Source organism: Scleropages formosus, chromosome 18 (genome assembly GCF_900964775.1).
Source record: "Scleropages formosus chromosome 18, fSclFor1.1, whole genome shotgun sequence".
NCBI classification, from domain to species: domain Eukaryota; kingdom Metazoa; phylum Chordata; class Actinopteri; order Osteoglossiformes; family Osteoglossidae; genus Scleropages; species Scleropages formosus.
This window is the reverse complement of record NC_041823.1, coordinates 9,678,577-9,695,667: the sequence shown is the minus strand read 5'-3', so window position 1 is coordinate 9,695,667 and position 17,091 is coordinate 9,678,577. Positions and strand designations below refer to the sequence as shown.

The following is a 17,091-nucleotide window of genomic DNA, read 5'->3' as shown; positions in this document are numbered from 1 at the left end:
TGAAGTATCCCGGCTCACCAGAGGGAGGGGCTATCTGCCCAAGCACTGTCCACAATGTGCTCAATGGGAAAGAACAGATTTTTCCCAATTATCTGACATTTGAAAGATTTAAAAAAAAAAAAAAAAAAAAAAAAAAAAAAAAAACCCCTCTGGGCAAGCAAAAGTGCATTTGACAACCAATAGAAACCCTAAGTAAGGATCAACTGGACTTTGATTTTATCGGTTTAATTTTTAATTAGTCACATTACTTTAACACTGTGAGTGCCAGCTAAAACATTGCAGTTCTCAGGGTTCGAACCTCGCTGTGCCCACTTCTGATGAGGATTCAAGAGGTTGAAAGTGAACAGATTTCTCACAGCACCAAGGAAACTAAAATCCCCCCCCAGTCGCCAGAATCAGGGAAGCAGCACCCTCCTCCGAGCAACGCTGCCAGATAGAGTCTGTAGCAACAAGAAACGGGAGAATTACAGCAGCTACATGGGAGTAGCAGTTGCCTGGAGCCAAGTTAGCGCAGGAGAATAAGCAATGAAAATACTGATGATTTTCTCCAAATAGATTGGCGTGTGGGGGGAAAAGGAATACTCCAGTTTAACATTTATTCCAAATGTTACTTTGAGTCCATATTTTATGTGTACATGTGTATCGTAAGCTGCTGTGAACAGATATCTCCATTTTTACAGAGAAAACTACATTTATGTTAACTTGCAAACCACTTGGGGGGAGGGAAGGAAAAAAAAAAAAAAAAAAAAAAAAAAAACCAGCACACCTTTGAATGTGTAGCAATGTATTAATTTTATTCTAATTACAATAAAACGCAATATATCAGTCCCTTATTTGTACAAAAATACCTGAAAAGGTTACAATTAAGATTTATAAACCATTCAGCTATTTACAGAACAAAGCAGAGCACATTTTGAATAGAGGAATTCTCTCCACAACAGGAGACAAAAATTAATCATTTCTATTTTGCATTCCCTGAAATGTACCTATCACATATAAGCCCGCGCGCACACACACACTTTATTCAGTTTCACATTGTGACAATATCTGCCAAGCTTAAATGGAAAACAGTTCAATAACTGGTCAAATTGTCATGTCTATATTAGTGCAGAGATTGCATCTGAGGCACCTGCTCAGTTTCAGGCTTGTTTAAACAGTAAGAAAGAAGGGAGAGGGAAGGAGGAGGGGGGAAGAAGAAGAAGAAAAAAAAAAGTATTGTGCAATTCATTTTAAAAAGTTATATGCAAGCCTAATCTACACAGAAAACTACTTACCATGAACTATTTGGTGTGTCCTCATTGCAATCAAAAATCACTACAATGCATTATTTATACATAACACTTAATTCTAAATGACCAGTTGTCAACAGGCTCTAAATCAACCCTGAGCAATCCAGTTACATTCATGTCACTTAAATAGGGGATAGAATGTACTTTTTCAATCAGTTCAAAACTAGTAGCTCATGTACTGCATCAACAGCCAACTGTAATGCGATGCTGCTATTTGAGCATGGCAGTTTCAATTAACGGTAAGACAAGCTAATCAGTTCTACAAGGTCTCTTGATTGTTTGCATTTTCATAAAACCATGATTTGCACCTAAAGTATCAACCACTTTTGATGCAGACAGCTATTTTAATGTATAAAAATTAAAAAAAAATCAGTTGAACTTGGATATATTCTTAGAGCAATTTGTGAAACCACAAATTCAATAAGCTTTATATACATTAATTGAAATAAAGTTACACAATCAAGTTTCTTCATGTTATATGCAGCTATGATGAAATGCCATACATGGTGATCTGTAACCTACAAAAGTGTTACATCTATATTATGACTTTTATGCAATATACATCTATTCCTTAAGAAAATTGCATGTATCATATTTAAAGCAACATAAGCAAATTAGGCCAATCTGGTTTCTTACTGCAGCAATATGAAACTGGAATTATCAAGTGAGTGGACCGACAAAATTAAAATACTGAAACTGATTGAATGGGTCTCTGGAACAAGTACAATATTCATACAAAGACTTCCAAAAAAGTGCTTAATTCAAGTAGTCTTGCGTGAAATTGCATAACATAGGGAACTACTATGGCAGCTACATCTTGCTTGTATCCCATTTATTGCAAATATCATGTGGTGTATTAATAGGCCTTATATTTCTCTTGTGGTACAAGAGACATGACTATAAATACATGGCGATATTTCTAGCTGCCAAATTTTACTCACCTTTATGTCCAGCTGGAGTGTACAGAGCAGCTGGATCATAACATGTTAAAAGGATGAAAACCCTAACAAATGTTTGGCGGGGGGGGTGTAAATTTTCATACATGTACACCAAAATTTGTACTGTGTGAACCATGTTAACTAACCATCAGAAAAAGCTAATGTGCTTTACATATTACTTCAAAAAATGTTTGCTACAGTTAATTGCAGTTTAAGTATACAAAAAAAAAATGCACTTGGTAATTTGAACAGTAGCTAAATTAAAGAGGTTCAATCATTTTCAAGAAAAAAAAAGCTGTACTGCAGAGCACTGAGAATATATCTAATTTCAAGTAATTAACTTCAGATAAATACGTTTCTGAAACATCTGAAACTCGGCTGCTTTTCAGTTAAATAGCGGTATAGCATACAGAGAACTTAGCGTGGCAATTCGGTTATTCCATCAATTTTTACTTGCGTGGTTATAAAAAGGTCCAAAATGATGGCTCTTCAGTCTCGATCTTTCCAGTTATGGTGATAAAAACAAAGATAACTGAAAAGTAACTCCCTCTATTCCTCATTACATGGGCGTTCACCTAACATACTGTTACTGTACAACGTAACACACGAGGGACCAACACTAAACAGAAAAACTGATTTCATCCACGACACCAGTTCCCCATTGCATTTCTAGTTTCTCCATGAGGACCACATGGTCCACAGATGTCAAAAGTGAGTTACCGGTCCCAAACGCTGAGGTCACGGTCCTAAGTTTCCTGGGGGCGTAGTGGTAATATTCCGTTTTCTGAAAGACAAGCGCTCTACAGGCAGGTTCTCAGGCAACAGTCCTCCCCAATAACATGGTTCCTATTCCCATCACATCTCCAAGGCATTAATTCTTTCTTCCTAAGTTCTCAGTCACATCATAGGAGCACAAGACCACACGACCACACAGCATCCCATAGCTTAATTTCACTTTAAGCAGCACAAGCTTTTCAATAAAATGCTACTTACAAGCCCAACAATGTGAAGAAATAATGAAGAGAAATGATTATTCTTTTCCTGAAGTGTGGTGGATGGGGCTGGGAGGAGGAGGTTGGAAAAGATTGGATGTTGTAGGTATATGTATTAAAGTCAATGTTCCATGTATCTATACACAAGATCTTTCCCCATCAAGAGTATTACAACAAGCTTCTCAGAAATATATGTATGCACGTAAAGGCCATAACCCTTTGTCTGAAGAACACACATCCTGCAAAGGACTGTATGGGCTGTGAGAAGCACCCCCCCTCCCCCGACCCCCACCCCACCCACACATACGTACGTTACCCAGCTGCTCCAAAGCAACAGCTCATACAGTTCGACAGCTACAACACTTACGGTCAGTTTCAACATACCCCCCCTCCACTGTCAACTTCTTGCATCTAATCACCACAAAGGATTTCCAACATTAAGCCAATTTGTTCATAAAGACTGTTTTGGAAATGCAATATTCAGAAAAATCAAGGCCATTTTTCAAAGAGTGCAAATGGGGTGGGGTTAAAACAAAAGGTTCTCATCCATGTCATGAACAATATTGCAAACATGCTTACTGAGTTTTGTCCTTCCTAAACAGCATAAAAGTATTTACCAGATGAGTGTGGCTAGGATAATACATTTAATAACTATTCAGTTTGTCAATCGATGTCAATGTACTGGCAGATAAAAGAATGATCTTGAACTATGTTGTCTTTTGTCTTTGATGTAATTTTTTAGTCAATATATACAAAAATATCCCCATCAGCAGTCTCTGGTAGCTTAATGTAACAGGACAAGGTGTTCTATAAGGTCATTTATCGGTCTTGGTCATAAGGCCACTACTGTGCAAGGATGCTTAAGTTTGCAAGGCAGGACTCCTCTGTTGAGCTGGTAGAATTCCACAAGTTGTATCAGGTCGCTGAATTTGGTAGACCCATCATCAAGGCTAAAGAAGATTTGTCCATCTTCTTCACACTGGAAGAACAAAAATATATAAACATGTGCTAATTATCATTCTTTACATGAGAAAGTCTGCCCTTTTTATATATTGGCGTTTTATAAATCTGATACCTCTACATTTTTATATATCCGAGTCTTGATTCAAAGTTAAAACAAAAAGTACTTCACGCTTTCACTATAGACTTCCAGATGTCATTCCAACCCATTAAGGGAATTCGCAGTTCTGAGAAAGTGCACCCTTAATATCCAAATATATAATTAAAAAAAATTACCCTCAAAATGGCAACTTACCAAAAAATAGGTAAACATGAACAGGGGTTACAGGCACAGAACTTTTACACTTTGCATTTTCCACAGCTATATACTCGAGTTATTGTACTGCAATACCATAGTGTATGTACTGCATCCTAAATAGATTAATCTTCAATCTATAATTTCTTTGTCAAGGGTAGAGCAGTATTATGATAAATACGGTATGTCGTTAAAGTGTTTATGTGAAAATAATTTTGCACTACGTGCCTCTGGGGCATTAGTTTGCTCTTTCCCACTATGGACATCCTTTGTGTGATTTTTGTACAAAGGCTGGATTCATACAGTAGACAGACTGTTCTGTTTATCCAGCAAAGAGATCTGGAATGTCCACAAGACTGTGCCACATTAGCTGATATTAACTTTTTCCACTAGCTATGGGAACAATATTCCTGATGTACAGTTTAGCTCACCGTTTCATATTAAGCATGAAACATGAAGATGTACCTTCTGTTGGCAAGAACTCTTGATATTTAAGAATATTTCTTAAATTTGTTGCAACAATTTCAGATTTTTCAGTAATTTCAGAAATTGAAATAAGTAAAACTGATACTTCTCTGAGCTGCATCAGTATCTCATCACCCTAAACGTGACAAACTCCACCAGTAGGAAATTACGTTTCACTCACCGGTAAGATCTGGAAATGTTTGATTTTCTGGTGATGGCACATTGTCAGGACAAATGCTTTTGGATTGCTCTGACTGTCCCTCAGGAGGAATAAACTATTGCAGAAAGATAAAAACCAAAGAAAAACAAAGTTTACATCATAAAGGTAGAATAGTCAGTACTAAGGGAAGCAGAACCTGACGTTTGCAGACGTACCCGTCCACTTGTCCTTGCTGAATGATCATCTTGTGGGACTCTTCTCGCGTGATCCTCCCGTGAAACCACAGCTGCGTTCTGTGAATCACTAAGAGGCATATAATTCAGTGAAGGACACATTCTCATCAGAAAAATCCAGAACCAAAACCCTTTTCTTTGGGGAAGTAAATACCTGTGCTAAGCGAGGAAGGATGAAGTGGACCAGGGCTACCAAGAACATTCATTCGCTGACTTCGTTTCTGGGGGGTAATAAATGAAGCAGCTCAGTTTAAACAGGTTGCACTAACTTCCTCTCATTTCCACCAACTAGTTTCTCAGATGCACAGATGCACCAGTAAAGAACACAGTGAGAAAACCAGTTTACCAGGGTGCAGGCCTAATACAAGTTGTGTCTCATCAGGACACATTCCACAAAGTAGTGCAGTTCCACATGTATTCCTCAACTAAATTATATAGCTATTACATTCATTAATTATAAACTAGTTGAACAAAAAATTACACCAGTCGTTTTGGACTTCATTATAAATTGAGCCAGAAGTATTGAGTAACGTTGAGCTCTTGGAAAGTGATACTGATACATTCGACACTCACTCTCCACGCATGGCCCTCCTCCAGGGCAGCACTCTGCGCCTCCACTGGGTTGTCGATCACCCGCCCTATCCTTCCTGAGAAGTCCATGGCCACCAGAGAGTTTTCAGACACACTTCGCTATAAAGAGAGGACAATTAATTCCTGCTCAAACACTTCTACAGGTGTTATTACCCTTCTTAAGTGCACCCTGTAGCCCTGTCCATGTCCTGCTGGAATAACATCTGTGCACTTTATTTTAAATAAACAGTTCCAACCAAAAAAGCAACACCTGATGGACAACTCTTCTGCAGATTAGCAATGCATCAGGAAACCTTCCTCAAATTAACTAGAATATTCATTCATGAAACTGGAGCACAGCAGAAGGGGTTTTAGGGAACAGTTCCCACCTCCCAGAATTCCAATCCAGGGGGGCACCAGACATGATCACCTGACTAATCATGACAGGTTAGACAGCAACAGCTCCTACTGTGGCTGTAAACAAGAGTAGCACATGGATATTTTTCATATAGAACCCTTAAAAGTTGAAGTAGAGACTTAAAAAAAAAAGCTTACCATAGGTGTTGAAAAGTGAGAGAGCAATGTTTTCCGTTGCTGGGGTATCTTGTAGTTCTGATAAAGCAAAATTCCGTACTGCAAAACATAAAAAGCATGTATTGTCTCATTTATTCCATTTACTACTACTACTTTTCTATAACAATATTCCTTTTTACTTACCCTTTAAAAAAAGTCCAAAAACAAAAAACTGTGGCATTTTTTCCAAATAATTTACAACTTCACATTTATACAGCTGAATACACACACACACTCACACACACACCATATATGATTAATAGCTAACGCTATTAGATGACTAATGATAAATTGACTGATTGCACCACCACAAGTCACATAACCAAGTCTTACACACAGCGTCCTGTGCAAAAGGTCTCAAACTGCTCAATCTAGGATCAATCAACTTTTTTGAATTCTGCTGCCACACAATGGCAAATGCTTGGGACCCTTTTCCTAAAGCAGCAAACTGTACTTCATCTCCAGCTGCAGCACAGCAGGTACTGCACCTGTTCTCGCACTCGTACCTTCAGGAGCCGGAACGCAGTCATCCAGCATGTCCTGCTCTGCTCATCCTCTGCGCACATCATCCTCAACTCCTTGAAGTCACTCCTCACCTTGTTTGGCTGCAATTCATGACACCCAGGGGGACAAGTTCTTTAAAGCTTACAAGGAAAACACCAGAGTAACTGCCTCTGACATTGTGTGTTTGACAAGCTGGGAGCTGGAGCACATCAACCACTGTCAGGAAAAAGCACAGTGACAAGTGAGGCTACTCAAAGGTCTAAGTCCAAGCCACTAATCAACTAATCCTTCTCAGTCTGTGAAGGATGCCTGCTTCACCGGTGGTGCCCTACAATGATCTCAACAGAAGGTTCATGTTAGGTGAGAACCTAGAGCTTTTATCTGTTCCTTTAGCCATCACCTCTCCAAAGCAACAATGTTAAACTGTACCAATTCAGTAAAGTACCTTGATACTCACATGACCCCTTCTGCTCCTTAATCCTGCCCCATATCTGTCACCATTAGCTTTGTGTTCCCCCATCAATTCTATATACACCTGCTTGTGTCACATGCACCAGCGATGAACTTACCTTTATGCAGAACTCAAAGTCTGTTGGCGCATTGTGCAGCTTTTTGCCTGTTATTACTGTGAAGATGTTGCTGTCTTCAAGGTCGGCAAGCAACTGCAAGTGCCTGGGTTCCTGGAACGAATCGACAAGGACGCAATGTAAAAAATGTTTCACAGGAGGGGGGAAAACTAATAGGAAGAGACTAAAATTAACTTCTTTACTAGAGATATAGGTGATTGTTGCACCATCTTCTCAGACCAGGGCAAATATATTGAAGTGAGTAGGTGCTGAGATTTTATGATATCTGTTGTGTGTACCTTTTCCAAAAAAAAGTGAAGTACCAAGACTAAAAGACAAATTGTATCATGATAGCTTTAGTACCTTGGAAGGTAAGGCAGAGATTAAAAAAGTTCAAATATTTCCAAAGCCAGTTCTTTAAACACTAAAAAAAATGGAGGGGAAAAAAAAGCTTTAAGAATGTAAGCTGAGGCTAAGGAAAAAACCTTACCTTAGACATTCCTTTAATGGAAAAGTACAACCCTGAACGTCTTAGAAACACATACAGTTTCTTCCACGACTTTCTTCCCACATCCTTCAGATACAAAAATCCCTGTATTTCAGGACATCCACTGGAATTTAAGAACTTCTGAAATGAGAATGTGTGATTTGGTTAACAGCAACTGAGATAAACAAAGGACACAATGTCAAATGGTACACAGATGGGAACCCCTGATTCACAGCCCCTATGGGGTCCAAGCTCTCTAGACACACTGTCACCTAATTTAAATAAACAGTTTAAGTTAGACAGGCAATTATTTCGATCAGGCTGTGTTGTGTCTGGTTCAATGTGTGCCCAATGGGGCTGTGAAAGAAGACACAACATTTCTCAAAAGTCAATTTAAAGACTTTACAAACAACCCAGATCAGTTTCTGATGAAGTCTTACAAAAAACCTTTTTTTTTTTTGAATGCTATCAATATGCACATTTGCAGCAAATAAAACTGCATTTTTAATACACCACTTCTCTGATTGATCACACCCACTACAGGTAACTTGATACCGTTGTGGGGATTTCAGCAGGATCACAAGCACGGAGGTATACTTGACAAGCGTAGCAACAGATGCTGTGGGACGATACGGCACCTGTAAGAGCTGAGATGGCGGAATTGAGCCGTTTGTCTCCTGACACCATGCGACCATCTGTTCTGGGAAGAAGTTCTGTCGGGGGGATCCCAGAGAGACACTTTAACCATGGGTTTCACAGGGTACTGCTCCTTTACCACAGTATATTATGCCCTTACATTTTAACACACCAAAAATTAAGAACTTAAATCCTCACTCTGTCGCCAAGCCAACACTTATCCAAAGTGACTGGCAGCTCTTCATCCATCTATACTGCTGGGTATATTTATTGGGTAATGCAAGGCAAGTTCCTTGTTCACAGCCACTACAGGAATAGTGGGAATTAGGACTTAAACTGGCAGCCTTCAAGCTACTAGTCTGCACCCTTAACTACTGTGTAACTGTTTCCATAACTCTGCTATAGAGCCAGATGGCAAGTACTGAATGAGTGCCACTAGGGACTGAATTATGACAACTGCTTTCCAAGACACTTTCTTTCACACAGTTTCCACTTTACTCATTTAAGTAATATATTCCATCCAAGCAATTGGACTAAATTCATAAAATAAACATCAGAAAAACATAATAAAACAAAGGTACTCTCTTAGTGTGGAATACGGTCAGTGCCAACGAAAACACCAACCTGCTCTAATATCTTAACACCCAAACGGCAACAGGAAATTAGTAAACTTCACACTTAGAGCGAGCATGAAATCAGCAACACAAAAAAGCCTAATAGCAATGTGGTAAAATCAAGGCAGCAATCAAGTTAGCTGTGGGACTCACCAAGGGATTTCTGAAGAATTCATATTTGGCATAGTTCTTCCTGAACAGAAATTTGCCTTCACTCGACATCAATGCTTGCACTTGCACCACCAGCTCGTGGTCCTCCAAACACCTGTCTGTAGAAAGATGCTCCAGGTTAATGCTCATATGGAACTTTGATGAGTAAAATCAAGTGTACCAAAATGTTTTTCTTCATGTTTTACATCACAACAGCAAGAAATTTCTGCAAGTGTAAAAACAATTGTTTGCTGCAGAAAAGATTGCATACAGTGCTGAAAATATTGAAAAAGAAACCATTTGTGCAGTTCTCATGCACACCACCTCAGTTTCATTACATTTCTACATTTTCACTTAATACAAGGATGAAACTTAAGGTTCAGAAGGAGGAGCAACAGAGGGAAGAAATGGGGAGGGGGATCACATGGACCAACCTGCCAAATCATAATCCATTCACACAAGGTGTGTCGAGACAGCCACAAGCCACTGTCCTGTGAACATTCTGAAGTGGTCCCATAGATACTGCAGGGAGTGTCTGGGACAGTTATTTGAAGGTAAATCGGTGTGTATGTGTGGGCTTCCTGCGGACAGCAGTGCCTGTACCTGATACCTGGCAGCCTAGTTGCCCTGGGCAACAGCCCTTCCCAGCAGGGTGGCAGCAGAGCACTCCAGGACAAGGACCTAGTCTGAATCGCTGGGCCAAGCTTGAATGATTATAGCTGAAACTCTTGGCATGTTATTCGGTATAAGACATCTTCCGGGTTGATGGCACGGCTGCACAATAAAGAACGATTTTTGAAGTTGTTACCCTCAGCATGGTGTTTTCATGCCTTTGTCTACCCCCTGCACTTGCTCATTGTGTTATTCCGATTAAAGGCCCAAGTGATATTGATATTTATGATCAGTGATGAATCTGCAGTTTATCGTGACTTGAATATAAGACCCATTGTTGGCATACCCCGTTCTGCTCAAAGGCAGACAGGTCTCCTTCCCAGCTTACTGAGATGATCAGGATATTTAGCTTTGACTTGGAAAACTGTACCCTTATTGGTCTTCCTGATTATGTTACATTTACACCCAAAAAAAAAAAAAAAAAAAAACACTCAGTAATGCCTGTCCCAGTGAAAAATCCCACACCGCTATGCAGCATATACAGACAATATAAATGGAAATAAATCAAATATCTTAAAAGTACATCAGAATTTCAGGTACCAGTAACTAAACATGGGTAGCCAACTGACATCACATTTTACTAGTTCAACCTATTTTTCCATTCAAAATTCACTCAGTCACACAAAAGCATGCTCTTTAGTATTGATGCTTTTAGTTATCTATAATGGTTTGGACACCATGAATCAAAGTTCTCCCGAGACATCAGAGTGGGGGTGCATATTCTTTGTATATTACACATTCAGTTTAATGAAATGCAACCTAGTTTGTGTCAGAAAATGTGTGTTGCAGTGCAATACCGGTTTATTCTAGGCAGCAATATTTCATGGGGTTCATTAATCAAAAACATAAAGCTTTAAATAAATATAATTAAGCCTTTCCAACAGCATTGTCATCTTAGTCACAAAGAAACCTTTCTAATGAAATTGAGCCCTATTAAAATGTTACAGCTAAATTATACATGAATATAGCCTTTCTTAGGGGGGGCGCGGTGATGCAGTGGGTTGGACCGGGTCCTGCTCTCCAGTGGGTCTGGGGTTCGAGTCCCGCTTGAGGTGCCTTCCGACGGACTGGCGTCCCGTCCTGGGTGTGTCCCCTCCCCCTCCGGCCTTACGCCGTGTAGGCTCCGGTTCCCCGCGACCCCCTCTGGGACAAGCGGTTCAGAAAGTGTGAGTGTGTGTGGCCTTTCTTAATGACATTTTACTGAAATTAAATTAAGGAATTTCACTGTTCTTGCCATCATTAGTGTAAATACTACATTTAGGATTAAAAAGTTACAAGGTTGCAGGGAGAGAATAATAATCAGAAATAAATTGAAGGATAGTGGTCAATGTGTAACTCCCTATTCCTTTCATTTTAACCGATATGCTCGATTAACAAGCAGCAGATTGGCATGAATACATGGTGGAGATTAAGATCTGAATAATATGCAATATTTAGTGTGTTGAAATATGTATTCCAAGAAAATTCATTTAAATGAAGAAAATTGACTAAAGTCTCAATTAAGGTTACAACCGCTGGAATTAAGGTTATAACCTTAAATCAGCGTAACCATCCCCATTCGCTAAGTCACGAGGTGGTGTTACACTAAAGCCTTCCCTAATGTGAGCAAAATTAGAAGATGTGCCTTCACTGACTTCCTTTTAGATTAGCCATTAATTCCAGATTACAACTCTGAGGGTCACACTTCCAGGAACACAACAGCTCCTTGCTAAGCAAAGCCAAACATACTGTATATGATGCCCTAACATAAGGAACACAAGCTACTGCACACCAAGAATGACAAAGTAAAAATATGAATTCACCTTTCCATACTGTAAACCACTGGGCAGTATAACCTCTAGACAAAGAACGATGCTCTAGCCAGCTTCACAACTTGTATGAGCAGTTATGCAAGCTGAACAGATATGAAATTCATTTGAAGTACAACACAACGAAAACTGTATCGTGCTTTACATGTAACACTCCAGTACACGTGTATTTTACAAAAAACTAGCACCAGAAGTCTGCTCATAACTTGGAGTTAAGTCCACCCATTTTGTTAATCAATAAAATTGAATTACAGCTTATTCCCTTGATTTACCAATGGGTCAGGGTAATGTTGAAAATATCAAACAATGAATTAAATTCATACAGGGGGTGCGGTGGCGCAGTGGGTTGGACCGCAGTCCTACTCTCCGGTGGGTCTGGGGTTCGAGTCCCGCTTGGGGTGCCTTGTGACGGACTGGCGTCCCGTCCTGGGTGTGTCCCCTTCCCTCTCCGGCCTTACGCCCTGTGTTGCCGGGTAGGCTCCGGTTCCCCGTGACCCCCTCTGGGACAAGCGGTTCTGAAAATGTGTGTGTGTGTGTGTGTGTGTGTGTGTGTGTGTGTGTGTGAATTAAATTCACCTTAAGACCATTTCATCAGCAGATCATGCAATGCAGGATCTCAGTTTTCCTCTACCTAGTAACATCAGAAGTGAAACAGGAAATTCTAGGCAGAACACCAGCTTTCTTCATTGACACAAAGCAACATTAAAGTATATTCTTTTTCAGTCATTTAAAAGTACATCTCCAGAATCTGTGTTGGTCTGTTTGACGTGCGTGCACACGTGTAGCTTGCACACACATGTCTTAAGAGAATGAAACAAAGGAGGGTCAGTAGCACTTTAACACAAGAGTGCATATGGAGAATGTATTAAGAAGTGTTTCACCTTAAATGACAACCAAGTGTCTCCTGGTTAAAATCCCCAGAAGTGGTCACAAGACTGATGCACAAGAGAAACGTTTATCTGGCAACTTATTCACTGGTTAGTTTGTTGAAGTTGGATAAAGCAATTTAAAAAAATGCTGGATGAAATCACTTCTGTAAAGTTGAGATGCTGTAATCCCCTTCTCTTATCTCACAGCAACGCAAGTGTGCATTTGCTACATTCCAACAGCGGAAAGCAGAAACGGGCCTTTATGCTCACCTACAAAGAAATCTAACTTAAATGCTGACATTTTTATATAGTCACAAGGTATAAATACTTCAAACGTATTGAAGTTGGATAATGTTTCTTCCGTGTGGGTCTCCTCAGGGTCAATAAAGTAACTTTCCTGCTCAATTTAAAATGATCTGGAAATAAAAACCTCAAGGCTGAAGGCACTTGAATTCCATACATCCCTGTATGAAGTACAAGTTAAGAGTGAATGCTATTCTCATACCATGTGCTATTAGCTACACACAAAAAGCATCTGAAAAGCCCTTGAACTGGAGATGCACACACTTGTCTCCTGTCCATTGTTCTTCCCACTAAAGTCTGCAGGAGGGTAAGCGTTTACCTAGGCCAAGAAGAGGGTGATGTTCCACAAGTGTCCAACTATTGTCATCCACACAGTGGCTCTTGTACACAAGTAGCTGGCAGAGGTCCCTGGCGGTCATGTCAGCTGGAATCTCCACCACTTTTCCTGTGCCATCTTCACTGAAAACTTTCACAATCTGAAAAGCACAAAAAGTCAGGCATGTGTTAAAACCCAGCCAATAAGAACTGGCAGGCATGAATGAGTGTCCACAAGACAAAATCATGCACAAATAGTCATATAGATACAGGAAAGGAGTAACTATAATTTAAATACCCCATCGAAAAAAAACAAATGAAAACTGTTCCCTGTAGTTGTCCCTTCCCCCCCAATCAGGTATATGCAAGAAAACTCACTGAAACGCCAACATTCCCACATCCCCTTCCTAAATAAAAATCTCAGTTTTATATGCAGCTCTCAGAGTCATATTACCAGTTCAAATACTTCAGGCAAGGTTTAAAGTGTTACGACCACCTGCTACCCCTTCAAGTGAAGCTCTGACACAGCCAGTGACATCTAATGGCACGTTTGATGAAAAATAAATTGTGGGGGGGGGGCAACAATAAATCCTGTTTTCAGCAGCTCCCTGCAGATCAGTCTTCCTCCAGTCGGCCCAACGCGGAAAACATTTTGGATTCACTCAGAACTCTTTCAATGCCCCAACGCAAGCTTTCAAAGTCACACTCATGGACCACCCGTCAAGCTCGCTTCCTTTTGACGGATTCGGTGAGGTTAAAGTATTTTTTGCAAGCCTCCCCAGAGGGGGGGAGGAGAAAGCCAAAAAAAAAAAAAGCATTCTTGTTTCAAAAAAGAAAATGCATCGAAATCTTACCTCCACGGCCCGAAAAACGCAGCAATCAGGAGAACAGGATGGCATTCTCAAACAGTCTAGAGAAAGACCGTTTCTCTGCAATTCCCCACTTACTGGAAGGAGGATTGGAGGAGGAGCGAAGGAAAAAAGATCGCGCAGCAGTTCTGCTGTGTCAATGGATTATTGCACGGTACCTGTCACAGAACCTAACCGCCGCCGTGCATTGGTGCGAGCCGGCGCATGCAAATGGCAGTTTCCAGCAAGGCGCAACTTCCTAGTGATCTTCTCACAAAGGGTTACGAGCAAAGGCGTTTAGGTAGTGAATCAAACCACACTTGGCTAACCAATCGCGGGGCCGGTCTGGGCTGATGTAATCGTTTGCCACTCGCACACAATCACATACAAACACGCACAAACACACTGGCACACTGACACATGCTTGGGATTAAGAGACACCAGATACACACCCAACTTTTACCAGCAGCAGCTCAGCCTCTATCACTTAAGGTGGGGGTGGGTGTATATACATCTCCGAAAAAGCTTGAGGGTAAAGAAAGCCTTTTGACTGCTTTCACAGTTAAGGTTGCTTGTATCTCTCCCCCCCCCCTCCAAGTTTGGTTTACCTCCCCAAGCTCATCTCTTGGAGGGGCAAGCCTCATTACAGCTGAAGTGAGACAACCTGAGCGCTCGGATTTTATGAAGTCGGCATTAAGCCAACATTCCTTCCCCAAGAATAACTACGCCCGGAACCGGACTGTTTTCATAAAGCAACGCCCCCAAAGAACGGGGTGGGGGGTTGGGAAGAGAACCCAAAAAAAAATAACCCTTCACTGCAGATACCTGATGCAACACTGCAATTATTCTGTAAACCTGTATGTGCTGTTTGGACATCTAAGTGGCGGACTCCCTCCACCCTTGATTAATAGTAATTTAAGCGGAAAGAGTCATTTAAAACTGAACAATAGCTTTTAGGTGACATGTTAGTGTTCATCTGATATGCACATGTGCGATATTTCATGTGTCAAGTTATTTAAAAAGCATAGCAAAGGAACTGTTTCCTATACAGTAGAACTGACATAAATAGGACACAAAAGTTCATACACAGGGAATAAAGAAATGTGAGCTCACATAACCGTGCTCATTTTTAATTGTGACGTCTGGAATTAGGTCTGAGCAATGAACTGCTAACACTCAGTCACCGCTTACACTCGTTTCTGACATTTACCATTTTATTAGCTATATATGTGGACATGCCAGGGAAAAGGGGGGAGGGGAGAAAAAAAAAAAAAAAAAAGAAAACGGGGAAGAAACTGATGTGGTCTCAGTCAAACTTGACAGACATGTGCCTGTGTGGATGTACTTACTGAAGTCTTCATCTATACCAGGAAGAAGTTTGTCAGAAATACCTACTTTCAATGTAGAAATAATATTTGCGATGTATTACAGCCCTTTACATTTCATTGTCTGTACCTTTGACCTGTGCAGGGTTTACCAATCTCACAATAAATAACACCTGCGAAAATCCATTTAAGGGCAAGCTGTGGTCCTGTAGATTACAAGGTCTGGCATGGGCTAGAGAAAGCAGCACAAACACTTGATAATGCAAGTGTAATGCAGACTTTGATTTCTGTTTCTGAAAATTTAAGGTACGGTGACAACATTATTTAAATGGATAGAGCAATTACTCAACCTAATAACCACTTGGATCCTGGTAGGCATGGGATTAATAATGAATATTAAAACCTGTTAAATATTCAAGTTGTCTCCACATTTATATTCCCTTCACTTGTGGTCCTTATCCCGTACCCCCCCCCCCCCCCCAAACACCCAGCAGTGGAGGAAGTTCACCAATTAGCACCTTTACTGTTACACTTGATTACCATAATCCACCCAGGCCAGAGTGGGGAAAGTAATGCTTTAGTAGTTACTCCACTTGACCCATTCAGTCCTCCAAGGGTTCCTTTGATCAGGGGAGACAGGATGAAGAGCATTAGAGAAACTAGAAACTGGAGAGAGGGACCCCCCCCCCCCCAACCCTTCCTGGTCACAGTGCCCACAATCATGACTCAGGGACCTTTATGCTAATGAGTTTCTTATGCAATGTAATCCACTCCTCTCCAGAGGGTTTAAACCCCAGGAAACCCACAGGCCACAAACACACCGCAGCCTCTTTCTACAAAAATGCAAGCACAAGCAAAGAAATTACACACCCAGGTTGGGCAATGCCACTGGGGGGCATCTTCTGAAAACAGACAGCAAGTCATAGGAGCCCCTGCAGGAGCAATGTGCCACTAAGCTTCTGACAGTTCCCATAAAATGCTATTTCTAAGTAAAGGATTTCAGAGGAAATTGCCACTGTTATGACTCAGATGTAAATCTGAATTTGTAATCGCCATGTTTTACCAGCACTCCTAGTTAAGGATAAGAACAAAAGAGTAATAACCTACTGTTGACGGGCATCATGAGGAAGGGACTGAATGTTCCGTAAAAATTACACCAAAAAAAAAAAAGCCAGGGGACTGAATGCACGCACACACACACACACACACACACACACACACACACACACTATCAGAACCGCTCATCCCATACGGGGTCACGGGGAACCGGAGCCTACCCGGCAACACAGGGCGTAAGGCCGGAGGAGGAGGGGACACAGCCAGGACGGGACGCCAGTCCATCGCAAGGCACCCCAAGCGGGACTCGAACCCCAGACCTACTGGAGAGCAGGACAGTGGTCCAACCCACTGCACCACCGCACCCCCCCTGAATACAGACACTTCATGAAATTATAGAAATTGGTTGTGATTATTCACAAAAAAAAAAAAAAACACACTAATGCATACTGTCCAGTTTTGA

At 40.9% G+C, this 17,091-nt stretch overlaps 1 protein-coding gene across 1 annotated transcript in view; it reads right to left on the bottom strand.

Annotated features, from left to right (window-relative positions):
• Positions 1-1,755: 1,755 nt before the first annotated feature.
• The window catches only part of LOC108940745 (growth factor receptor-bound protein 10-like), a 56,638-nt gene continuing 41,302 nt past the window's right edge, over positions 1,756-17,091 (bottom strand). Inside the window, exons 6-17 of the mRNA XM_018763107.2 lie at positions 13,404-13,560; positions 9,436-9,551; positions 8,671-8,745; positions 8,036-8,173; positions 7,549-7,659; positions 6,982-7,080; positions 6,458-6,535; positions 5,906-6,022; positions 5,487-5,553; positions 5,315-5,402; positions 5,121-5,214; positions 1,756-4,198 (exon numbers count right to left, since the gene is read on the bottom strand). Of these exons, the coding sequence (XP_018618623.2) occupies positions 4,052-4,198; positions 5,121-5,214; positions 5,315-5,402; positions 5,487-5,553; positions 5,906-6,022; positions 6,458-6,535; positions 6,982-7,080; positions 7,549-7,659; positions 8,036-8,173; positions 8,671-8,745; positions 9,436-9,551; positions 13,404-13,560 (1,287 nt within the window). The 3' untranslated portion in view covers positions 1,756-4,051. The remainder of the gene's footprint in view (positions 4,199-5,120; positions 5,215-5,314; positions 5,403-5,486; positions 5,554-5,905; positions 6,023-6,457; positions 6,536-6,981; positions 7,081-7,548; positions 7,660-8,035; positions 8,174-8,670; positions 8,746-9,435; positions 9,552-13,403; positions 13,561-17,091) is intronic.